Raw genomic sequence first — 27,469 nt, forward strand, 5'->3', positions numbered from 1 at the left:
GAAGAAGAAGAAGAAGAAGAAGAAGAAGAAGAAGAAGAAGAAGAAGACCTAACCTAAGAATAATAGGAACAGAAGGTGAAGAGTCCCACCTCTAAGAACTAGAAAGCGTTTTCAACAAAATCATAGAAGAAAAATTCCACAACTTAAAGAAAGAGATGCCCTTAAACATATAAGAGGCTTACAGAGCATCAAAAAAGACTAGACCAGAAAAGAAATTCCCTGCACTCTGCCCAAAGTTTGGCTGTTAGTCTCAGCATTTGCTTCAATCCCCTGTTGGGTGGAGCCTTTTAGAGAACCCTCTATAGTAAGCTCCCATCCTGTTTCCTTTCTTCTACTGCTTCTATTGTCTATCCTGTTTGCCATTCTGAATGAGATTTAAGCATCCTCCCAAGGTTCCTCGTTAGTGTTTAGCTTTTTTAGGTCTGTAGATTTTAGTATGTTTATCCTATATTATATGGCTAATTTCTGCTTATAAGAGAGTATATACTATGTGTGTCTTTCTGCTTCTGGGTTACTTCAGTCCGCAGTTGCCTGCTCTTTGACCACTGCCCCTAGCGATGAGGCCTTCCCAGGCCACAAAGGAAGAGGATCCAGGCAGTCCTGATGATACTTGACAAGCTATGGGCAGGTGACCAAGGAGGGATACTCCCTCTTTCAGTGGATGAGGGGAAGGGGATGGGGGGAAGAGGGAGAGAGGGTAGGACTTCACTTGGGATATACAATGAATAAATTGTGAAAAAAAGAAAAAATTCCCCCGTCACATAATAATAAAACATTAAATTTACAGAACAAAGAAAAAAATATTAAATGTGGAAAGGGGAAAAGGCCAAATAACATATGAAGGTAGACCTAGGAGAATCACACCGGACTTCTCAACATAGACTATGAAAGCCAGAAGGCCTGGGAAGATGCCATGCAGCTACTAAGAGACTACAGATGCCAACCCAGACTACTTTACCCAGCAAAACTTTCAATCAACATAGATGGAGAAAACAAGAAATTCTATGACAAAACTAAATTTCAGTGGACTAGGGAAGAGGGATAGGGAGAAGGAGGAGGGAAGGTGGGACTGGGAGGAGTTGAGTGAGAGTCCTTCAATTGGGATATATAATGAATACATTGTGAAGAAAAAAATAAAAATTAAAAAGATGTCTATGTAGCAACCCAGCCCTACAGAATATACGAGAAAGAAAACTACAACCCAACAAGATCAACTTCACACAAAATAACCACAGTATGTACATAACTTTACAACAAAAAATTGAAAGAAAACAAATACACAAACACATTATCACCATTAACTCCACAATAAAAGGAAATAACATTCATTGGTCACTAATATCTATCAATATCAATAAACTCAACTCTCCAATAAAAAGACACAGACCAACAGAATGGTTGCAGAAACAGGATCCAACATTCTGCTGCATTCAAGAAAAACACCTCTGAAACAAAGTAAACAGAGTAAAGGGCAGGAAAAAGGTTTTCCAAACAAATGAATTCAGGAAGCCAGCTGAAGTAGCCATACTAATATCTAATAAAATAGACTTTCAACAAAAAAATAATCAAAAGAGATCGGGAAGGATACTTCATTCTCATCAAAGGAAAATTCCACCAGGAGGACAGCACAATCCTGAACATCTATATCCCAAATACAAGGGTAACTGTGTTCATAAAAGAAACACTGTGAAAGCTTAAATCACACATTGATCCTAACATCTTAATAGTAGGAGACTTCAATATCCTGCTTTCACTGAGGGACAGATCATTGAGACAGAAGATAGAGAAATAATGAAACTTACAGAGGTCTTAAATCAGATATACCTAATAGATGACTACAGAACTTTTCACCCAAACACAAAGAGTATAACTTCTCAGCACCTCTGGAACCTTCCCCAAGATTGACCATATAGTTGGGCACAAAACAAGCCTCAACAGATACAAAAAGATTTAAAGAATCCCTTGTATCCTATCAGATCATCATGGTCTAAAACTACACCTCAACAGCAACAGAAATAACAAGAAGCCTACAAACGCATGGAAACTGAACAACTCTCTACTCAAGGACATACCCAGGAGGAGTAGACGATTGGAAATAATCACAGAGCTGAAATCAATAAATTAGAAACAAAGAGAACAATTCAAGAAATCAAGAAAACCAAGAGCTGGTTCTTTGAAAAATTAACAAGATAGACAAACCCATAGCCAAACTAACTAAAAGGCAGAGAGACAGGATCCAATTAAACAAAATCAGAAATGAAAATGGGGATGTAATGACAGACACTGAGGAAATCCAAAGAATCATTAGGTCTTACATCAAAAAGCCTATGCTCCACAAAATTTGAAAATCTACATAAACTATTTTTTTGATAGATTCCACTTAGCAAAACTGAATCAAGACCAGGTAAATCAATTAAATAGTCTTATGTCTCCTAGGGAAATAGATTCAGTCATCAAAAGTCTCCCATCCAAAAAAAGCCCAAGGCCACATGGTTTCAGTACAGAATTCTACCAGATCTTCAAAGAAGAGCTAACTCCAATACTCTTCAAACTATTTCACAAAATAGAAACAGAAGGAATATTACCAACCTCATTCTATAAAGGCACAGTCACGTTGATACCTAAACCACACAAGGACTCAACAAAGAAAGAGAATTTCAGACCAATTTCTATTATGAAAATTGATGCAAAAATAATAAAATACTCACAAACTGGAACACATCAAAGCTATCATCTACCATGAACAAGTAGGCTTCATTCCAGGCAGGCAGGGGTGGTTCAATATACAGAAATCCATTAACACAATCCACCATATAAACAAACTGAGAGAAAAAACAAAACAAAACATGATCATCTCCTTAGATGCCAAAAAAGCATTTGACAAAATCCAACACCTGTTCATACTTAAAGTCTTGAAGAGATCAGGGAAATAAGACACATACCTAAACATAGTAAAGACAATATACAGGAAGCTTATAGCCAACATCAAATTAGATGGTGAGAAACTTAAATCAATTCCAATGTATTCCAATTTGTGTATCTCTTCAACTAGTATTAGAAGTCCTAGCTAAAGCAATAAGGCGGCTATAGGAGATCAAGGGAATATGAATCGGAAAGGAAGAAGTCAAAGCATCACTGTTCACAGATGATATGATAGTATGCATGAGTGACCCCAAAAATTCTACCAGAGAACACAACTGATAAACACCTTCAGCAAAGTGGCTGGATAAAAAATTAACTAAAAAATAAAAATTAGTAGCCTTCCTGTATACACAAGTCAAACAGGCTAAGAAAGAAATTAGGGAAACAACACCCTTCACAATAGCCACAAATAACATAAAGTACTTTGGTGTGACTCTAACCAAGCAAATGAAAGACCTGTATGGGAAAAAAACAAAACAAAACAAACAAACAAACAAACAAACAAACAAAACCCCACAAAACTTCAAGTGTCTGAAGAAAGAAATCAGAAGATAGGAAGATCTCCCATGCTGATGACTCGGTAGCATTAACATATTAAAAATGGCCATCTTACCAAAAGCAATTTACAGATTCAATGCAATTCCCATCAAATTACCAACACAATTCTTTACAGACCTTGAAAAAAAACAATTCTCAGCTTCATATAGAAAAACAAAAACCCAGAATTGCTAACACAATCTTGTAAAATAAAAGCACACCTAGAGGTCTCTCCATCTCTGATCTCAAGCTGTACTGTAGATCAACAGTAATAAAAAATGGCATGGTACTGTCATAGAAATAGACTGGTGGATCAATGGAATCAAATCAAAACAAAAACAAAGACCCAGAAATAAAGCCACAGACCTATGGACACCTTTTTTTTTTTTTTTTTAAGAAGAAGCCAAAACCATACAATAGAAAAAAGAGCATCTTCAACAAATGGTACTGGTCTAACTGAATGTCTGCATGTAGAAAAGTACAAATAGATCCTTACTTATCACCCTGCACAAAATTAAAGTCCAAGTGGATTAAAGACTTCAACATAAAACCAGACACACTAAACCTGTTGGAAGAAAAAGTGGGGAAGAGCCTTGAACCTTTGGTCCAGGAGACAACATCCTGAACAGAACACCAACAACTCAGGCTCTAAGAGCAACAATCAATAAATGAGACCCCCTGAAACTGAAAATATTCTGTAATGCAAAGGACACTGTCAACAGAACAAAAGGACAGTCTACAGACAGGGAAAAGATCTTCACCTACACTGCATCTGACAGAGGGCTAATATCCAGAAAAAAAAAAAAAAAAAAATATATATATATATATATATATATATATATATATATATAAAGAACTCAAGGAATTAAACACCAACAAACCAAATAATCCAATTAAAAATGAGGTACAGATCTAAACAGAGACTTCTCAACAGAGGAATATCAAATGGTGGAGAAATAAAGAAATGGTCTGCGTCCTTAGTCTTCAGGGAAATGAAAATCAAAACAACTCTGAGATTCCATCTTATACCCATCAAAATGGCTAAGATAAAAAACTCAAGTGACAACATATACTGGAGAGGATGTGGAGAAAAGGAAACCCTCCTTCATTGCTGGTGGGAATGTAAACTTTTACAACCACTTTAGCAATCAATCTGGTGCTTTCTCAGAAAATTTGTAATAGTGTTACCTCAAGACTCAGCTATGCCACTTTTGGGCATATATCCAAAAGATGCTCAACCATACAAGGACTTTTTCTCAGCTATATTCATAGCACCTTTGTTCATAATACCCAGAATCTGGAAACAACCTACATGTTCCTCAACCAAATGGTGGTTACAGAAATTGTGGCACATTTACACAATTTCAGCTATTAATATTCAGCTATTAAAAGAAGGAAATCATAAAATTTGCAGGTAAATAGATGGAACTAGAAAAGATTATCCTGAGTGAACTAATCCAGAAGCAGAAAGACACACATGGCATATACTCACTTATAAGTGGATATTAGCCATATAATAAATGATAAACATACCAAAATATACAGACCTAAGGAAGCTAAACAACAAGGAGGACTCTAGAGAAGATACTTATTTCTCATTTAGAAGTACAAACAGTAGAAGCAGTAGAAGAGAGGGAACTGGACAGGAGCCTACCACAGATGTCTGCTGAAAGACTCCACCTAGGAAGGGATTGAAGCAGGTGCTGAGACTCATAGATAAACTTTAGGCAGAGCACAGGGAGTTTTATGGAAGAAGGTGGAGAAAGAAAGACCCAGAGGGGACAGAAACTCTACAAGGAGACCAACAATGCCAAAAAATCTGGGTCCAGGGGGGCCTGCAGAGACTGATATATCAACTAAGGACTGTACATGGAGAGGACGTAGATCCCCTGCTCAGATGTATCCCATAGGCAGCTCAGTCTCCAAGGGGGTTGCCTACTAAGGGGAGCAGGGGCAGTCTCTGACATGAACTCTGTTGCTTGATCTTTGATCACTTTGCCTGGCGGGGTGGCCTTACTAGGTCACAGAGAAACAGGATCCAGGCAGTCCTGATGAAACCTGATAGGCTAAGGTCAGATAGTAGGAGAGTAGGACTTTTCCTATCAGTGGAATAGGGGAGTGGGATGTGGAAGAAGAGGGAAGGAGGGTGGGCCCAGCAGGAGATGAGTGAGGAGGCTATAACTGAGATACAAATGAATAAAATTTAAATAACAACAACAACAACAACAATAATAGAATCACCCGACTTTTCAGCAGAGACTCTAAAAGCTGGAAGGACCTAGAGAGATATCTTGTAGCCTCTAAGAGACCACAGATGCCAACCTAGACTACTAAACCCAACAAACTCTCAACCACTATAAATGGAGAAAACAAGATATTCCAAGACAAACTCAAATGTAAATATTCAGCCCTACAGAAAATACTAGAAGAAAAACTCCAATTCAAGGAAGTTAACTACAGCCAAGAAAACACAGGAAATAAATAATCCCACACCAGCAAAAACAAAATAAAGGAAGCACACACAAATACAGACACACTAACACTACCAACATTAAAATAACAGAAATTAGCAATCATTGCTCATTAATTTCTCTCAACATGGATGGACTCAATTCCCCAATAAAAAGACACAGGCTAACAGAATGGATTCAAAAGCAGGATCCATCATTCTGCTGCATACAAGAAACACACATCATAAAAAAAAAAGATAGGAATTACCTCAGAGTAAAGGCCTGGATAAAGGTTTTCCAAGTAAACGGACCCAAGAAGCAAGCTGAAGTAGCCATTCTAATATCTAATAAAATAGGGTTTCAATTTATTCTTATGGGAGCTATAGAGATGGCTCAGTGATTAAGAGCACTTGTTCTTTCAGGGGATCCGGGTCGATTCCCAGCAGCCACATGGCATCCCACCTGCAACTCCAGTTCCAGGGGCTCTGGCTCTCTCTTTTGACCTCTTCATGTACTAGGCATGTACAGGTTGAACATACATACATGTGAACAAAACATTCATATACATAAAATAAATCAACTTTTAAAAAGAATTTGCTTTTGTTACACCTACAGAAGAATATTTACATGTTCTGCTCTGCCTTGGTGGTGGTGCTGTTACAGAGTATATTTGCTCCTCACTGAGCAGTGTTGGGGCCTCAAGAGAGAGCTGCGCTCTAGGAAGATCCACAGACAAAGCCAGATAAGAACCAGGAGATGCAGAAGTTGTAACACGGGAACATGAGAAACTTGAGAAAGCCAGGGAACAGCAAGACTCCAAAACTTCATAATCTTTAGTGACTGAATGCAAATTTATTAAAATGGTTGAAATGCTGTTACAAAATTTAAGAGTTGCTTTTAAAGATGATCAAGGATTAAACAAATAGATGAACAAAGCAAATGAGTCAATTTAAAAAACCAAAATGAAGAATTCAAAAATTTGAGTGAGAGACTCAACACGGAAGTTGAGATTCAGGGGAAAATGGAAATTTTTGAAATAAAAAGTTCAAAAAAAGCAAGCAAACCCAGTGAAAGCATCATGAGTAGACTAGGCAAGGTGGAAGAAACAATAACAGGCATTGGAAACAAGAGGCATTTATACAGGCAATAAAAGAAAAATGACAACAGCAAAAATGACAACAGTAGCAAAACTATAGTTATGAAGTAGCAATGAATATCATTTTGTGACTGGGAATCACAACAACCTAAAGAACTGTATAAAAGTGTCCCAGAATTAGGAAGGTTGAGAGCTACTGAGTTCTATAGTATTCATATGTGTATTGCACATATATAGAATATTATTCAGCCATAAAGATACACAGAATCATATAACATTTGGAAAAATAGACAGAAAAATAGGTTGCCATGTTAAGACAATAAACTAGACTCAGACAAATGTTACTCACTTTCTATTGTATCAGGAATCTAGACCTTAAAAGGACACAGAAGTGGAAGGGGAACAATTGGGAAGACACGGTGGTCCAGTGAGATGGGGGCAAGTAAATGCAGTGGGATGGGTGTCCATATAATCAATATACGCTGTTTGCATACACCAAAATGCCATGACGAGCCAGCCATGGGCATGTAATCCTTTAACCTCAGAACTTAAGAAGCGGAGGCAGAGTAGAGTCCCAGCCATCTGAGACTGCATAGTGAGACTTTGTCTAAAGCAAAACGATACAGTCCTCACCCTAAACTCCAAATAAGGCACAATGAAAAAGATTATTGTATACATTCTATGCCGATTACAATAAATGGACAATACATCACTGGCAATACATGAGGAAGGGAGAAATGTTTCAAGGGCTGCTATTGTTGCTCACCTTGAAAATCACTAGAGGTCAGCAAGGGAGAAGGTGAACAACCCTCAGAGAGAAATAAAGTACAAGAGATTGCTTTAAGAACCACATTTCCTATGTGTGTGACAGTTATCATATCCAACATGATTAATACTCATGAGGGAAAAAGAGGAAATGGAAAATAAAATGTGAGGTCTCTTGGGAAAGAGGACTAGTCAGAAATAAGACTTAGGGTAAAGTTCTTGGATACGTATGAGGAAAAACAGAAGAAGATGATGGGGGTGAGAAAGAAGCAGGGGCTGGCAATATGGCTCATTTGCTCGGTGCTTGTCTAGGATGATTGAAGCCATGGGTTTGATACCCAGAGATGCATAAAGAGTTACGGTGGCAAACACGTTTACTCCAGGTCCTCTTTGGCTAATAGTGAGTTTGAGGCCAGTTTAGGGTACATGGCACCCTGTCTCTTAGAAGAATCTGATGACTACACAAAGAGAGACTTCACATAGGGGTCAAGGAAGCACAGAATGGTGCTCTTCAATGAAGGAGATAAATCAGGTGAATTTTTTTTTAAAGATAAACTTTTAAAAAAAATCTAAGAGGAAAAGGGACATCAGAACAGGATGAACACAAAACAATAATATCTTGTCTTTTGTCTGAGTTAAGTCGATATGTATTCAATCTATAGTCCCCTCTCCTTCCCCACTCTTCCACTCTCCTTCTCTCCCTCCCTCTCCCACACCTGCATATCCCTACTGTTGACCTGATGAGATCTGCCTTTCTTTGAGAGAAGAGTATCCTGTTTCATTGTTGCTTCCAGTCCCCAGGTACTCTCCGAGCTATCTATAGAGGAGCAGAAACAGGAAATTCCCATTATCTTACATCGTGACTCAAGGATAATGTTAAAGATCAAAAGACAGGCTGCCTTTTGGGGCTCTGGTTGATTTGAGCATGCTGTTAAGAAAGCATGTAAAAAGAGTGCAGAAAAGTGAAACCAGTGACGCTTATTAATCTCTTAGATCAGCTTTTGATACTGGTAGATATGTGACTGTAATAATGATATGCTTTCTACTTACTATCCAATGTGCTCTTTTTAAAGGATACTCACCTCCTCAGATTTTTAACACCTAACAGGGAAGCATCTGGGAACTTGCAAGCTTAATAGATGCTTCAGAAACTAGCACCACCATGAATAAAAAGAACAATAATTAGTAGAGACTGATTCCCAAGGTTATGAATTGTAGACTTGTTAATTTTAACAGTCAATGACAAAAAAAAAAAAAAAAAAAGGGCCCGTGAATTTGAGAGTGGGAAAGGGGGTGGTAATAGGAGGAGTTGAAATAGGGAGCAGAAAGGGTGAAAATGATGTAAATGTAGTGTAGCCATGTATGACATTCTCTAGAAAAAATGGTTTGTGAATAGCAAAAAAAACTAGTGTAGAGGGGAGGGGCTCCTGAAGTTCCCCCTCCTGCTAAGTAGCTGTTGGCACTTGATGGCTGTAGGGGAGGGAGAAACATTTTTCTTGGGGATTTGGCCACTGGTAGGGTGCCATGCTTCATAAATAATCTCACATCCGTTTTCTATGCACATCTGGGCAACAATTGGATACATACAAAAATAAGAGGAAGTGGACATAAAGTTGAGAGGGAAGCTTGGGGTGACTGGATAAAGTTGGAGGAAGGGGAACAGGGAGTTGGCATGATCAAAATACGTTGTATACATGTACACAATTCTCAAAGAGCAAATGCAAGTACTATTTTGAAAAGATATTCCTGATTTGGCATGGATAAAGACGGCAGACAGAAATAAATCTTCCACAATGTACAAATGTTCTGTGTTCCTTTTCATGCTCATATATCTAATTTTGAAGACCTAGTAGGTGAAACTGCTTCCAATATATTTAGAAAAAGTCTTCTTAAAAAGAAGTTGAGGGTGCAGTGAGATAGCTCAGTCAATATAGAAGCTTGTTGCTAATTGTGAAGATCCAAGCCCAATCCCTGGAGCCCACATGGTGGAAGAGAGAGCTGATTCCTGAAAGTTGTCTCCTGACCAGCTAATGTGCTGTGGCATGTGCATCCCCCAAAATAAATAAATGTAAGCATTGTAAAAAGAGAGGTTGAGTCTTGAGTATCAGAGTGGAGTATCAGGTTTTGTCTTGAGTATCAGAGTGGAGTGAAGACATTTTAGTGACTAAATGAAACAAAATGCCATGAGCCTGATGGCCAACTGATGGGCAGAGTGAATGGAATTTTATGTAAGAAGTGGGAAATAGTAAGAGCTGGAGGGAACGGGAACTCCACAAGCAGAGCAACAGAACAAGATAATTTGAACACAGGGAACTTCCCAGAGACTCATACTCCAACCAAGGACTATTTGTGGAGATGACCTGGAACCCCTGCACAGGTGTAGCCCATGGCAGTTCAGTGTCCAAGTGGGTTCCATAGTAATGGGAAGAGGGACTGCCTCTGACATAATCTGATTGGCCTGCTCTTTGATCACTTCCCCCTGAGGGGGGAGCAGCCTTACCAGGCCACAGTAGAGGACAATGCAGCCACTTTTGATGAGAACTGATAGACTAAGATCAGAAAGGAGAGGAGGACCTCCCCTATCAGTGGACTTGGGGAGTGGCATGCATGCAGAAAGGGGAGGGAGGGTGGGATCGGCAGGGGAGGAGGGAGGGGCTTATGGGGGGATACAAAATGAATAAAGTGTAATTAATAAAAAAAATAAAAGATTTAAAAAAAAAAAACAGGACTCATTAGTTGAATGTGATGCTATTCTAGTGGAATCCAACTGGACGGAGTCCTTAGTCTGTTGTGCCTCTACACAGGGATTGGAGGTGGAAACTTTCTAAAGAATGTCCACTCTAAGGGGAGTATCCAACCTACTGTGTATCCTGGGGTTGGAGGGAGAAGTCGGTCCAGGAATGAGTCCACCTGCAGCTGTGTGTTTGTCAGTGGGCTTGGGGCTTCATGTTTAGCCTGAAAGAACAGTTACTGGATACAGAGCAGTGAGAGTGTGATGCCCTGTTCTGGGCAAGCTGAAAGCTGTGCCCTGCTTAGGATTCTCTGATGAAAGGCCCTGCCTGGACCTGATCTGCTACCACTGGTCTGTGCCAATTGCTATTTGAGCCAAGGAAACCAGACAGACCTGGCTCCAAAGAAACACAAACACATTGGTGTGGGACCGCCTAAACGTGTCACTGCACTAAACAAACAAAACCATTTTTGTTATTATTAAGCTTATTGAAATATGAAAGTTTGCCTTCTGGGTTTACCAAGTGGAAATAAATAGTCTGCTGATAGACAAGCTATTTTTTCAAATAGTTTCCAACTCCCCAAGTTGTTTTCTATTGTTGTCTCACCTTATCTTCCCTCTTTTCTTTCTCTTATTTCTTGTTAGAAAAACAAAAGACCTATCTCTTGCTAGTTCAATAATGCACTACTTCTTTCTTCTATAAATACCTTGAAAGATACCAAATGCAGACACTGCATGCTATCTACTGACAGTCACCAAAATCAAGTGTTTCTAGAGACTACAAATACTTCCTCTGAATGCCCTCCAACGGTTCTTTCTCTGGCTAATTCAGGATCCAAATTCATGCTAATATAATCAGGGCAAGAAGGAAAAAGGCCTTAGTTAGAATGCCAAATGGTCTGTCTATCCAAATCAGAAAACTAAGGTGTAAGTAAGACATACTATTCATAAAATAATTGATTCTCTGAGAATCAAAGTTGTTGGAGAGGAGTGAAATGACCACTAGGTTCCCAGCCTCTCTGGATGCCTAACATAGTTATCTGTGGTAAGTCTTTGTCTTGACTGCAGTTCCTGTTTGGTTTACGGGGGTCTTCTGTTTGGTTTGCAAAACCAATTCATTTGGTATTATAGTTTGTGCAGCCAATCCCAATAAAGCTCCTTTACGGGCACATAGCCTCCCCTGTGGGTAATTTCACACATGACTGCAGCAATAGGAAACTAAAAATGGATTTCTGCCATTATCTTTTATATGACAAACAGACATTTCCACTTGGCTTGATGAATTGACAGAAAGCCTCGTTTATGTAGATTTCTATTTCGTAGAGTCCAGTAAAAAAGACTGTAATAGTCAAGGGGCTTACTCTGTGGGAGTATTTAATTGTAGGCTCAGTTTAGACCAAGGCTGCTCAATGGCTCATTTATGTAACTTTCTCATGAACCCTTGTTATGATCACATTCCACAGTCAAGATGGGATTCAACTTGTTTGGGAGATGCATTGAGCTGTAGCCTTCATGCCATAGGAGTTCTTGCATTACAACGTATCCCTTTCCCTCACTACAAAAGATGCACCCAGGGCTGGAGTAACTTAGGAGGAGAACTTTGTGAAAGCCTCTGAAGCCTATTTTGATTGTAGATACGTGCTGGTGGTCATGCATCCCAAAGATCATCTGTCTCATTTCAGTGGAATTAAGGGACAGACAGAGAAGTGCTGCTACTCACTACTTGAGCTGGCGATTCATTAATAGAAGTTTTAGTTCCAGGAGAAGCAAGCTCTCTCCGGGAATTGAACAATGATCACACTGAACTGGAAACTGAGATTGTCACACGGCTCTTTTGTGCTGCTTTTGAATCAACAGGAAAGGAAAGGAGCTGGCTGGCTGAGCGACTGATCCTGATTGCTGTGAAACCTGAACACGGAGGTGAGATGGAGTTCTCCTGGGCTGTGGATCACCGTGGATACCATGTTAATCCTGTGTTTAAAGTCAACGAACAACTACAACGACCCTGCCTGTGTAGGACTCCAGTGACTCAGCCGTTTCTGGAATGATAGCTGGAGCTGCCTAAAGGTTGGAGAGAATGACCTTCTGAGGAACTATATGCCCTTAGAAGCTGAATAGGAACAGATTCGCACTCAGAGCTCTAGGGCAGTACACAGCTCCCTTGAACTGAAGTTTCAGTAACTAAAATTCAGTTTAGACTCCTGGCATCCAAACTGTGAGGGAATTAAATTTCTGTTGTTTTAAGCCACCATATTTGTGGTGGTCTATTTCAGTGGCTGTATGAAATGAAGAGGGTTGGTAATTAGTCATTCACTCAACTAACTATTGAGCATTAACTGTGAGCTAAGGTCCTGGATAGTATCTACACACTCATATGTTTAATAAGCACAGTTGAGTTCCTACTGTGTCACATGCTTGGAAATGATGGTAAGTAAGGTGCGTATAACTCTAGTTTCCACAGACTGAAAATAAATTTTACTGATTGATTTGTAATATAGGGAAATGTTAAGAATGACCAGACGACCCCTGCTCAGACATAACCCACGGTAGCTCAGTATCCAAGTGGGTTCCCTATTAAGGGGGACAGGAATTGTTTCTGACATGAACTCATGAGCATCCCTTCCCCCCGAGGGAGGAGCAGCCTTGCTAGGCCACAGATAAGGACATTGCAACCATCCTGAAGATATCTGATAAGCTAGGGCCAGATGGAAGGAGAAGAGGACACCCCCTCTCAGTGGACTTGGAAGGGGGCAGGGAGGAGATGAGGGAGGGAGAGGAGGACTGGGAGGAAAAGAGGAAGAGGGCCACAGCTGGGATACAAGTTAATGTATAAAATTATTTAAAAATTAAAAAAAAGAAAGTTTCTTTTGGTTCCTAGGGGAAAAAAAAAGACCAGATGGGTATCCTTGATAGGATCTAGAGGAAGAACACTCAGACAGATGGACATTGAGAAAAAAATTTCCAGGGATCACAGGGCCTATGCAGGTCAAGAGCCTAAGGACATCCAGTGTTGTTCATGTCTGATACTTGATGGTGGCTCAGACAGGTGTTTACACTATACCCATTCTCATCGTTAATAACTCATACACAAATTATTATTATTATATCTTCTTTTCTAAGAGTAAGACTTAGAGAAAAAACTAAGAGAAAGCATGCGATAATGTGGGGTGGATGCTGGAGCCAGAGGCAGGGCGATATTCAGAAGCCAGTTGAGCATTTACATTTTACTCAAAACACAATGAGAAAGCAGTATCACTAGGTGCTTGCAGATGGACATAGTCTAATGTGTAATTGAAAGGGATCAATCTGATTGCTTCAGAAAGGAAGATGAACTATAGAAAGGAAGAGGTAGGACAAGGAAGATCAAGATAGGAGTATGTGATCAAGATGAGTGTTGTGGTTAGGACTCATGGTGGCAGGAGAAGAAGAGAATCCATTTTAGAGGATGGCAGATGAAATGTGGGAAATAAAAAGGAGGAAGTTAGTATTCAATATCATTTACCTAGTAAATATGATTCTGTGCATGTGAGCATGTGTGTGTGTAAGCATGTGTGTGTGTCTGTGAGCATGTATGCATAGGTGCGTGTGCGTGTATCTGAGGGCCAGAGGAAAACTTTAGGTGATATTATTCAGGAGCTATCCCCCATTTATTTATTTTTTTAAAACAGGGTCTCTCACTGGCCAAGAACTCACCAAGTAGTAGTCTCTGCCTGTCTGTCTGCCAGTGCTAAGATTTCAAGTGTTTGCCAGCACTTCCAGCTTCTATGACATATGCTCTTTGGACTGAACTCAGGTCCTCATGCTTTCAAGGCAAGAACTTTACAGACTGAACCTCTCAAGGACAAGTGTGATTCTTTAGTGCATTTTCCACCATGTATCTATTCTCCTATACAACATGTTATTTCCTCAATAATGAGGATTTACATTTATTTTCCATATTGCTACCATAAGCTGTGTGTTGTTCAGGGTATAATTTCTACCTATATTTATTCCATATAGTCCTTTCATTATTTAATCCATCTCTCTACTGTAGCCTGAAGACGTGTTAGGAAAATGGCATTCAGAAAAGAACAACAAAGGTTTCTAAATTAGGCATGCAAATCTTAGCAAACCAAACTGTAGTCAACCTCCTCCAAAATAGTTCTTGTATACTGTCTCATTTAGTTGGGGAAGACAAGTTCACTGGAGCATAGATAAGTGCCCTGATGATGAGGAGGTGGCACATGTTGGAAGGTTTAGCAGTGACAAGTGACATAGTGCCTGTAGACCCTGACTCTTGGCTAAAGTCTGTTCTCACCCATCCACTTGGCATCTAACTACTGAGTGGACTGTGGTACAAAGTTGCTTTTTCTTTACTCTTTGTGCTCAAGCTTGTAGGTGCAATACACACTGACATTGAAAAATGGGAGGACTCAACTTTCATTTAACATCTGTATGAATTGTTGATAAACAAGGAAGGCATTCTTCCTCAGTTCATAGAAATGAGCACTACTGAAGAGATATTGTGATGATGGCTAGAGTAGCAGATCTCTTGACAAAGCGACACACAGCCACACTGGGATTCTTTATTTCTGCTCTTTTCTGTGTCTGATAGGAGCAGGAAGGACAGGAGAATGAGATAAATGGATGAGTGATTTATGAGTAAAGAAAATTTTGGTGTGAAGCTGTCAAGGAACAAATTACATCGTGGTTTTAATAGATATTTTATTTCTAAATAGCACTTTGGATCCTGATACATAGCTGCTATCTATTAAACAATCCTAAGTTACAAATTTTAAATTGCAGAATATAGTCATGTACAGGCTCTGGATGAAGAAACTTGTATTAGTTCAATAAAATCTTACAAGTCCATAATTATTGAATTGCATAGCCCTATAAAATCTTTGAAAACTCTGGAGTACTGTAATAATGGAGACACTGACTAATACTGACATAATTGTTACCTTTTAAATTAAACTTTGGAACTATTATAAAAATAAAATTACTTAATTTCTTAAGACTAAAATTCAAGTAGAAATGTCTACTAGTGCTAGACATTTTTCTCTCAGGATCTATAGGTATCTTCTATATTTGAAATTCATGAACAATATATATATAACCATTTGTTTCTGTCTCTCTCTCTCTCTCTCTCTCTCTGTGAGAGAGAGAGAGAGAGAGAGAGAGAGAGAGAGAGAGAGAGAGAGATGGAATGACAATGCATGTAAAAAAGGGTCTTTGCGGCTGAATTTAGCCTATGTGGATAATGCTCTCTCTTTTTCTGGACAAGTTAATGTGTTCATGTGATTATCGCCTGATAGCACAGCTCCCACACTACACTAGAAGGATTACTTCAGTCTGGAATGCTCTCCCTGTCTCTGTGAGCCCTGGCTTCCCCTGACAGTTCATTATCTCATGTAAGATATGGCTTCTGTGTTCAGTGCGGCTGATTCACATCAGTTCTTCTTCATTCCTTTACATAAAATGAAACCCATAAATGATTAAGCTGGAGGCATCCCTCTCCTTATTATAAAGCAACGTCCCTTAGATGCTGCCAAGAATTCTAATACAGGGAAGGCATTCTATGTGTTCCAAAATAGGGTGAAAATAATTTCAAATAGCTTTGAAAAGAGACCTGCACATTGGGAATACAAGGCACTCTGTAACATCTTGTTCATGATTTTTATTTTTTAGAGACCTTATTAAGAATTCATCTGCCCTTTTTCTTTTCAGGGTATATATGTTGGTCATGTTGCTGAAGGCACTCAAAAACATTCTCATAAACTAGGTACTACCATTAGTTGATTTTTTTTTTCTAATGGGGAAACTAACACTAAGAGAACTAACTTCTGCTCAAGGCTGTAGAAACGTCGCCAAATCCCAAGTTCTCTGTTTAGGTGTTTTGAAACATACCCCCCCCCCCATGTCACTGGGCTTATCTCAAACCCTGTAGTCCTTCTGCTTCCCAAGTACTTACTTGGCTTGCAGTCACCTGTCCCCATGTCTAGTAACACACCAGAGACTCTTACCCAGAGATCTTTGGTGTAATGCAGAGAAGTCTGTGACCTGAATGGGAAACCTTGACCTTCATTTACATTGTTGTCAAGCTAACATTTAACATTTACTTTAAACATTTGTGTAAGGAACATTTTACAACATTTTTAGCAGTATTTGAGATTTTTTTCCACTGGTAAAAGAGTGATCTGTTCATATGACAGATCTCTGCAATAATTACTTCTTCTCATCACTACTTTGAAATGGAAACCTTTATTAGATCATCATCTAATGAACTGGATCCTATCAACAGCTTGAATCTTGTGGTTCATACATTATTATATCAGCACATTTTAAAATAGTTCAGCAAGTGCATTAGTATACAGCTTTAACCCCAGCACTTGGGAAGCAGAGGCAGGCAGATCTCTGTGAGTTCATGCCAACCTGGTCTTCATGGTCTGTACCTACCCCTGTCTTGAAATAATAACAAAAAATATTTTGATAGCTTTAATACAGTTGGTTTTGTAGTCTATTTGTCTTATTTAGGAATCTTAAAAACATTGTGAAAAGCAGTCTTTGGGCATCCTTAGAATCCCAGATGGATACATTGTACAAAATAGATAGGAGTTTTCCAGTAGGTAGCAGAGATGGAACTTACTACCAGCCTCAGACTTGTGACTGCCGTTCTGGCTGACCATGGTCTTCATTCATGTTTTGATGGGCATGCTTTCAGATGTGTGCATATGGACAGAGACACATGCTTGTGTGAGGGGATGTGTAAGTATGCCAACAACGTTGTTTCTGAGTCAAGAGATCAGAAGAGAGCAAGCCTCAATGAAAAGCCAATCCAAAAAAACAAAAACAAAAACAAAAACTGAAATCAACCAAACAAGGACAAGGATAAAACTGAATACCATACACTTGGAAAAGTAGTAGTCAAGGTGGGGGCATCGAGAAGATTCTACCATGAGTCATCACTGTTGCAAACTTAGTACTCACTATGGAAGGTCCTGAGGAAAGGAGGCCCTGGTTCACTTGTTTATTTGTGGAGAGACGTGTTGCAGTGGTGGCAATGCAAACTTAAGGGAAGTGAAGACACCTCCACAAAAATGGAAATTCCTCAGCTCCTTTCTCTGCTCTTTGGGATTCATCATATGGGCTCTGTGGGAAACTGGGAAAACAGCTCAAAGGAAAAGAAGTTATTCCTCTAAAATGTGACAGGCCATATGCTGTGGTTTTGTTTTAACCATTTATGTTGGAGACAATATTTGTTTTTGTTTTTAAATCTTAGCATAAAGATACTATGGTTTCTGTGAACTTGGCTTATTAATATTCTAGTCCATAGGAAGTAAATCTTTACAGGTTTGATGTGAAAATTAGGCATCTCAGTGTGTGGGGTAGGGTCAGACCATGCACTTCGGTGATAGCTTACCCCCTGCATTCTCTCCAGGGACAATTAACTGTTTATTATCTGTGATATGCAATTGCAAAAATATGCAAGCTTTTTTATTGTATTCCATCGACAGTACCTCTACCATGGCTGTTTTCCCTCACAGTTTGTTCTGATGTGACAAATTTGAAATAGCTTTGTGGTGTGGAGTTTATAACAGACTCATGTAGAAGGAACTTTGACCTCTGTGTCATTCTGGGAATGGTTTACAATTTGTCCACAACTTTTCTATTCCTTCCAGAATAACTGAAAAAAAAATTTAATGTGGTAGAAAGTGTATGCTTGTTCACTAAACCTACTTTTTTTTTTTCTTGTTACATAAATGGCTTGGCTATATTTCTCGACTTCCCTGTGGCTATGGGAATGAGTTCTGACCAATAGAATGGGGAGGAGGTAATAGACATGGTATGCACAGCTATACACGTCATCAATTTATCTCACAAGAGACACCCACTGAAGGCCTATCCCAGATATCAATAAACTTCCTATGCCTACTAAGTATTTTTTTTTTTTTACTATTTAGAATATATGGGTGTTTTGTGTGCATATACATTTGTGTACCACATGCATGCAGTCTCCAGCAGCCAGAACATGGCATTGGATCTCCTGGGATTGGAGTTGCCGACAGTCATGAGCTGCCACATGGATGTTGGGGATTATTAAATCTGGGTCCAGTGAAAGACCAAGTCTATTAACCACTGAGAGATTTTCCAGCACCTACATGGCAAATAAAATCAACCTGGTGTTTGCACACAAAACAGCATGGATGGTATACAGAGAGGCCAGGTCTGTGCCTCTGTAGGGCTTTATTTGTACAAGCAGGTATGTGGCTCACAAGTCATAATTTTTGATCCTTTTACTAGAGGTTGACTGATGATGGACGAAGCCTGGGCCCCTGAGTGGCTGCATGTGAGCAGTGAAACCCAATGCTTAAAGGCAACGATGCTCACCCCTACTCATCCCAGAAGAATGAAGTCTGAGAACAGGCTGTGCTGAGGGCTACTGGGCATGGGAAAGCCAAGTTACAATGTTCAGTCTATGACCTCAGTGATTCATGTCAAATGCTTTTGGCCTGGGATATGAATTTCTTTAGTTCTTTACTCACCTGATATGGTCTAAAAGTACCTAAGACCGTCATTTAAAAGCTAAGTATTAATTTTTAAATCTCACATTCTCAACTTACATTTTGTCATGAGGAGCTTAAAATTCGTTACTTTTTACTTCCTTTTCTCTCTTTTTGTTTCTTCTTTTCTTCTTTCTTTTTTCTTCTCTTATGTTTTTGGTTTTTTTTTTTTATTTTTTGCAAAAGGAAATATAATGGAATGCTTATGAAGGTATTTTTGTAAGTATGATGTGAAGAGTTGGCATCATGCTTACCAGTTGTCATGGGGAGAGGCTCCTTGCCCTGGCTTTTTAAAGTACAAGCACATTACTGAAATTGCTCCCTGCCACAGAGGATCAACAAGGGTTGCACAGCACAGGGTTCTGACCGATGTCTAATGAAAAATTCCACTCTTAATGAAAGGTTCTCATCACACCATCGGTCTGGCATGGGTGCTCAGATGCTAAAAACATTTGAATGTTGCTGGCCCTTTCAAGTTTGTGGGGCTTGGAATCTCATCTTTTCCATTAATCTGCCTGGGGATTTTCAGTGCTCCTGTCAGCTCTGTAAAGAAGAAGGCAAGGGACAAAGCAGCGGCTGCCCGTTGCAGGCACAGGATAAATATTTGTGGGATGAAGTTGTTTTAAATTTAAAGCGTGACAATATATCATTATAATGAATCATGTTCAGAGTTATTAAATTTTTCATGCCAGATCTCGTACAATAACAGTAACAGAGAATGGGAAGCTGACATGTGGTCTGGAACTCTAGTGCAGAAGGGAGTTTTAGGATGTCACAGAGCCCAGTGCCTGACCTTGAGGGATCTAACCTTGGGTATCAGCATAAGCAGTTATTGAGAAACCTTTATGATTGCTTTATAACTCCTGGGGAACATAGGATAAGTTATCTCAAATAAGGATAAGACAAAATAATCTGACTGTTTAAGAAAGGAAGGGATGAAGGAATTCAGTTGAAAATTACTGATATAACACATCTTCATTTTTTATATGTGAGAGCCCAGGCTTGGCTTTTCAAACATGAGCTAAGTTAGCAAGAACTCATAACAAATTGTTAAGGGCCATATCTAGTTATATAATTTTAAAAACCAATAGTAAAAACTAATGGAACAAGACAAGGTTTACTAAGTCTGAGTTATGCATTTAATGGGAGAAGCCTATGTTCACTGGCTACTGCTGAACAGTAATGCCTTCCAATTTAGTCTTCTGAAAAACTGCATATGGCAAAATGTCATCTTGAAATCTAGAGAGAAAAAGTATCCATCCCCAAAGAACTTAAAGAATAAATGCAAGCCACGCTTTGCTTGTAAGCTCCTCTGATTCTTTGCCACATGTTATTGTTCAACTGTTCAATCCATGCCTTACACATCAGACACTAAAGGAATCCTTTCCTTCCATTTTAGTCTCTCTCCACGTGAAGTACTGATTTCATTATTTAAAGAGCATGTTATCAGGACACTGGAACAGCTCTGTAAAGTCAGTTGAGAGATTCTGGAGTACAAGGTGTCTGAGATGGAATGTGTACCTTCATTGTCCAGACATGGATTCTGAGCAGGGCATCACCATGCCCCGCTGGCCCGGCTAGGGTGTTCTGTTTGTCTCCTGTGACTATTAATAGTTCTTCCATGGTAGCCAGAACAATGTGCTCCCTAATAATGTATTCTAATTCGTGAAATCCCTGAATATGTTGCTTAGCAGGGCAAAAAGGGACTCTGCCGATTGCATTAACTTAACGATTTCATAACAGGGAGATTGTCTTGGGTCATTGGATACGCTTATTATAATCTAGAAGTCTCTAATAGGAAAGCAAGGCTAACAGATTTGAAGATGCTATACCCTGACTTGGAAGATGGGGGAAGGGGGCAGAAGATAAGGGGGATACAGGCAGTCCTCCCTTAAATGCTGGAAAAGAAATGGGGTTCTCCCCCAGAGCCTACCAGAAACAACATAGCCACCCAAATGTGACTGTAGCTCAGTGAGCTTGCCAACTTTCAGAACTAGAAGTTGCTAAACCTCCAGTAAGCCACTAGGCTTGTGGTTAAGTTATTATAGCAGCAATTTTCAGTTTCTAAAGTATGCTGTTTATACAACACATACAGAGCCTGTAATATGAAGCTCTGACCTTGAAAAGTCAGGACTATCAAATTGAAAAGTTTCTATGTCAGTCTCTTCTTGAGTCTGGTTTTAGGGGACTCTGAGGCTTAGTAAGGCTTTTTTCCTGGCCTTTCCATGGGTTGCTACAGATTTACTGTTCTGGATTCAATAACGCTGTCGGGAAATAAAGAACAGAAACACAGAGCCACTTTCCAAAGTCGTAAATGCAGAGATTGCACGAGCCCCATTCCATCCAGATAGTCTCATTTAAAATCAAGACACTTGCTTTCCAGCAGGAATGGCTTTACTGTCCAGTCAGCACCAAGACAGAGATTAGCTGTGGGCTAATGGGAAGGAGAAAGAATGGATTTTATCCCCTGAGGATATAAAGTACGAAAAAGCAAATAGTGAATGTTGGGCAGGAGAGCCTCATTTAGTCATTTAGTTCTGCGTGGGTAAGCACACACATCTGTGAGAAAGTTGCCTTTCCTCTCCACTTACGGACATTTATAACCACAGCAGACGGTGGTATAAACGCATCACGATGGAGTGAGAGGATAAAGTCTAATTGCAGGCAGTAGTCAAAACTGACGGCGTCTCAGAGGCCACTGGTGTAATCTCCAGCTCCGAAGCATGAGGCCCTCTATAGTCCTTCTCTCATATACATGTCTCTTCTGCAGTGCTGGGAACTGGTTGCCAGCATGATCAATTCCGCTTTTGGAATGATTACTTTCTGACGCTGTTCCTATTTAACAGTAATCCTTTTATTGGCCCCTCTTGGTCCTCGCTCTGTTTTCTTGTTGCCACTGTGCAGTAAGTCTGAACCAGGGGATTAACGACAGGTGAGCAGTGGAACGCACTGACAAATTTTGAAGCATTACCTGCACAGGATGCCTGGAACTGTGAGACTGCAAACTGATTATACACCAGAATTCTGAAAACTCTTCCCATGGAGCCATAGCTGAGAATTACTGGCTTGCATCCACTTTTTATTGTTACAAAATCCTCACCTGAATTGAATATTCTCTTCTTTAGCTGTGGCTCTCAACTATTATTATTATTATTTTTTTTGGAGCAGAAATAACGAAACAATCTGAAGCTATTACTAGTAGCGTGAGGGAAGGAACCCATAGAAGGCATTCAAGAAGGCTCTGAGGCTCAAAGCTCCACAATTAGATTAGCCTCTTTACTGACAGACAAACTTGACAACATCAAAAGTCTATTTTGTTACTCAAATGCCATAGGAAAAAAATCAAACAAACAATAAGACAACAACCAAAAGGGAGTAATATTTGTAAGCCATGTATCTGATAAGGGTCCTGTATTCAGAACATGCCAGAAACTATTATCATTCAACAATAAAAACAGAAACAATGCAAAATGTATGTGAGCATCTTGGGATACGGCTTCATGGGTATAGTGTTTGCTTGCCTTGCACGCATGAAGGCCCGGGTTCATCCCCAGCACCAGCTCTTGTAGCACACACATGTGGTCCCAGCACGTGGTGGGTAGAGACAGGAGGATCAGAAGTTTAAAGTAATCTTCAACTGCAAAGTAACTCTGAGGTCAGCACAGGCTACATGACAGCTTGTCTCAAAATAAATAAATAAATGAATAAATGAACGAGTGAACAAATAAATAAATAAAATAAAATAAAAACAAGAGAGTTAAACAGATATTGTTCCAAAGTAGATCTATGAAATGTAAGCAGCTTTTTCTCCTAATATTTCCACAAAACATACAGATTTTTACTTTATTACCATGACTATTTTTTGCCTTTATAAAATTTACTAACATCTTTGCCTCAATTTTAAATTGCTCAAATTCAGAGAGCAATGGACTCACGGACAGTCAGTTAACAAGGCAAATCCTCCTAGATATGTCTACAGATTCTGATTTTTGAGACTCTGGAGGATGGTCAATGGGTCTGTATTTTAGCAGCTTCATAGGATGAGAGCAGACTTTCAAGAACTTTGTGTTGAGTGATGCTGGTAGCTGGAATGGTTCCGGACTGTCTAAAACATGACCTTGGTCCTCACTCAGAGCAATGGCTTTAGTCATTCCCAAACAGATGGCGAAGAGAGTTTTCTGATTTAGAAGCCAATGAAAATGTTATATAATTGATAACTAGAGCATCAGTTACAAGGTGAGCTGATAGGAACTGAGCTCATGCTAAGGAGTAGACCAGACTGGTTTAGAGTGGACCAGATGGTTAGCTGTAGGGGAGAAAGGTGGCCATCCTCCTGTAGTGGCCAGACCATGGCCAAGTGGTCTTGAAGACTCTGGAAAATAACTGGGTTTTGAGGGAACATGGCTCTCCTAACACTACGGTCAGGGACAACCGGAGAGGAATGTGATTTTACCCCAATGAGGACTTGGGTGATCTCAGGACACAGGAATTGCAGGATTCAGACAGAAGGAGTTATAAAAAAATCATTGTCCAGCCTTAGGAAGTTCCTTTCATCTGTCAGTTTGACACTACACCGGACAAGAGACCTCATACAAAGTAGAAACTCACAGAGAACTAGGGAGATGTTAGTCAAAGAGTACAAACTTTGAGTTATTAGATGAGTAGGCTCTGGACACTAGAGCCTAGTAAGGTCACACTAACTAATGAAAATGTTTTCATGAAACCTGAAGATGGCAGAGTCTTAATGAGGAAGGAAGTGAGGGAGGGAGGGAGGGAGAAAAAGGAAGAGAGGAAGGAAGAGAGAGTGAGTGAGAGAGAATGGCAACAGATCTGTTAATTAACTTGACTTGGTAAGCCTTTCACAAAATATGTGTACCTTGTTCTATGCTTTAAATAAATATAGTTTGAATTTTCAGTCACATTTGTAAAATCTATAGCATCTCTCCTTCTTGCTTGCATAGTCTTCCATATCTGTTTCTAGTTACCTCATCTACTGGCCTGGCCTGTGTTCTCCTCTCTCTGTTTTGAGTAAGACTTTAGCCTACGATAATTCTGATTATTCACTTTGGCTTTGCCTCTTGTCATCTCAAGTATCTACATTTCTCAGCTTATCATTTCTCCAAATGCCCCTCATCTGAAGCCTAGCTTCATGTGGTTGAAGGAGTTCTATCTGCTAATGTTCCTTAAGACCCAGTACTGGTGATATTGACTGATGCGCTCCACTGGTGGGGCATAGTGTCTTCATTTGCTGTTTCTTCTTCCTCGTCGTTGTCATCGTCTTCTATTTGTCCTATTTTGGACACTCTGTGCTTGACATTCTACATATGGCCACACTGAGTCATATTCCCCACTGATCCTTACCTCATAGGATTACTGAAGAATACAAAGTGAAAGAATACAAAGTGGGTCTCTTCTCATATGTCATACTATTAATGGAGGCAGCAAGCACGATGGTAAGAGGAACAGCAGTGGGCCTTGGCAGTCACACTCCATCAGTCACAGCTGCCCGTCTGAAGATGTGTGTGGGGTCTTTGTTGTGTTATGAATGAGAAATGTCCCCCCACGGGCGTATGTATTTGAGGACTTGGTCTCCAGGTGGTGCTCTTTGGGAAGGTTATGGAACCATTAGGAGGTGGCGCCTTGCTGGAGGAAGTATATCACTGGGGGTGAGCTTTGAGGGTTTGCTAGACTGGACCCATTTCCTCTTTCACTCTGTGTCTTCTGTGTGCAATGGAAAGTGATCGTTTCGCTTCCTGAATGCCAGATATGTCTCATGCTTCTGCTGCCAGGCCTACCTTCATATGAATGGACTGGATTCTCTCTGAACTATAAGCTAAAATATACCCTTCACCTTATCCCAAAGTTGGTTTCTGTCAAGCTGTTTTATGATAACAGAAAAACAAGCATGGCAGTCTCACCTTTGAAGAGACAGCCATCTTTGGAGGGATCTTTTTTTTTTCCTTCCTCTTTTCTGGAGCTGATACTTTGACTACAAATGCTTGGCACAAGTCTTTTCTTTCTTCTACCACCCCCCCCCCTGTATTTTAGCTAAGAAACTTCCTTGAGGATACACAATATCCTTTTCCCACTCATGTTTGCTATAGAACACCTGCAAATCGGGACTGCCCGGATCACATCACTTCTCCAAACAGAATACACTCTACCAAAGGCTTCTGCAAACTATGTTTTTGTGGCTACAGCTTGGAACTTTCTGACGAAAGGGGGAAAGCATGGCTTCTAGGCTAAACTGTCTCCATTGCTAAAGATCTTGTCTCCCCATGGCTGTGGCTTACCTTTTGTTGTCAATTGTCCCTAGTCACTGGTCTCTCAGGACAAAATGCTACCTTTATTTGGGTTTGAAATATGAATATCCAAATCGTGGGATCTCTACCCTCAGCTGACTTCCCATTCACTACATAAAATCAGGACCCTACCCCACCCCGAACCCTGTAACACTCCCACCAGCACTTGATATTCCCATAAACTGCCATTGCCACAGCAAACATTGACTCAACTTACCTTATAGTGGAAGAGAAACAGTCCGCAGAACAGGCTGTAGAGATCCGCTGTGAGAAGAGAAAGGTTGACCGAGGTGGCGCTTGTTTTCTTTATGACAACTGGCATAAAGCTGTAGAGACCGAACATGCAGGCACTAAAGCCCACATAGAGCAGCCCTGGGGAGCAAAGAGAACAGTGTCAGGGCCTCGTTGGGGCATCTTCAGCAGCTTGGAGGATAAAGGGAAGGTGCCCATCATCCATGACTCACTAAAAATGCTTTTTTTTTCTTTCACTGAATTAAGTGGTGTTGAATATTGGCTGGTACACAGATAAAACACAAAATGGAAACTTAAATTTTGTGTGTGGAAAAGGCACATTCAGCTTTTTCCCACAGAGCTGACATTCTGTTGCTTCTGGAAAGGGTGTTTCTTGGTGATTCTCTCTCACTTTCTGTCTCTCTGTGTGTATATGTGTGTGCACAAAGATACACACATGCTAACACATTCATGTGCCGGTGGAGACAGGGAGAAAGCATAAGATCCCCTGGAGTTGGAGATGAAGGCCATTTGAGCCACTCAGTATGTGTGTGGAGCATCAAATTCAGGACCTCAGCAAGAACAGCAATGTTTCTTAGTTACTGGGCCATCTCTCTTGTCCTACCCAGGTATTTCAAAACATTTTCATCCTCTTAGATGTTACTTGTAAAGCAGGAATAAAATATATCATGTATTGCTCTCAATGGTAAACTACATAGGTATTGAAATTAGACAACCCGGTCTTGGATTACCAAACTGGTCTTAACTATGACTTTGGGCAGACAATGTGATTGCTTTGAATATAGGAAATCTGCTAATTTCTTTAAAATTACTGAATTCTGCTCATCTCTACCCCAAAGAAACTGAGTGTTATCCTTCTTTCAGCCTTTTGAGGCTACTGCAGACTCTAGGCATGCCATTTTTAATACTATTTCCATGAGCAAACATTTTTGGATGGATTATAGCAGGGCTTTATAAGTAATTATAGACTCTGTCTTTCCCCAGGTGTTAATGTGATACATATTCATAAAAATGATGCTCATTTCTCTGCCTTGAAAGTACAAGACGTGATACAATTCATTGCTTCTGTGGGCATTATAAGTAACCTTTCTAATGGAATCTTGGGTTAAACCTGTCTCAGGTAGGATGTAGCACCTCGCTTCCTTTGAGTCCTGTGAGTTCAGGGGACTGAAGAAGAAGAAAACAGGAAACAAGCTAGAAACCCTCCACAGAGGGCCTCTGAAAGGCTCTGCCCTGCAGACTATCAAAACAGATGCTGAGACTTATGGCCAACTGTTGGGCAGTGTACATGGAATCTTATGTAAGAAGTGGGAAATAGTAAGATCTGGAGAGGACAGGAACTCCACAAGGAGAGCAACAGAACCAGAAATTTGAACACAGGGGTCTTCCCAGAGACTCATACTCCAACCAAGTACCATGTATGGAGATAACCTAGAACCCCTGCACAGATATAGCCCATGGCAGTTCAGTGTCCAAGTGGGTTCCATAGTAATGGGAAGAGGGACTGCCTCTGACATAATCTGATTGGCCTGCTCTTTGATCACTTCCCCCTGAGTGGGGAGCAGCCTTACCAGGCCACAGAATATGACAATGCAGCCACTCCTGATGAGATCTGATAGACTAAGATCAGAAGGAAGGAGAGGAGGACCTTCCCTATCAGTGGACTTGGGGAGGGGCATGCGTGAAGAAGGAGGAGGGAGAGTGGAATCAGGAGGGGAGGAGGGAGGGGCTTATGGGGGGATACAAAGTGAATAAAGTATAATTAATAAAAATAAAAATAGAAGACCAGTGAGTCCTCTAGAAATGAATGTTTCAGTCCTACGAAGGATACTAAAGGGCACAGAGCTTTTTCAATATTTCTCATGCCAAGT

General features: G+C 40.1%; 1 protein-coding gene across 1 annotated transcript in view; it reads right to left on the bottom strand.

Moving 5' to 3' along the window:
- Slc35f1 (solute carrier family 35 member F1) overlaps positions 1–27,469 on the bottom strand; it is a 413,451-nt gene that overhangs the window by 8,252 nt on the left and 377,730 nt on the right. The window contains exon 7 of the mRNA XM_055599458.1: positions 25,564–25,718. Coding sequence (XP_055455433.1) covers positions 25,564–25,718 — 155 coding nt within the window. The remainder of the gene's footprint in view (positions 1–25,563; positions 25,719–27,469) is intronic.

The sequence above is a fragment of the Psammomys obesus genome, unplaced genomic scaffold, assembly GCF_907164565.1.
Source record: "Psammomys obesus unplaced genomic scaffold, mPsaObe1.curated_primary_1811, whole genome shotgun sequence".
NCBI lineage: Eukaryota > Metazoa > Chordata > Mammalia > Rodentia > Muridae > Psammomys > Psammomys obesus.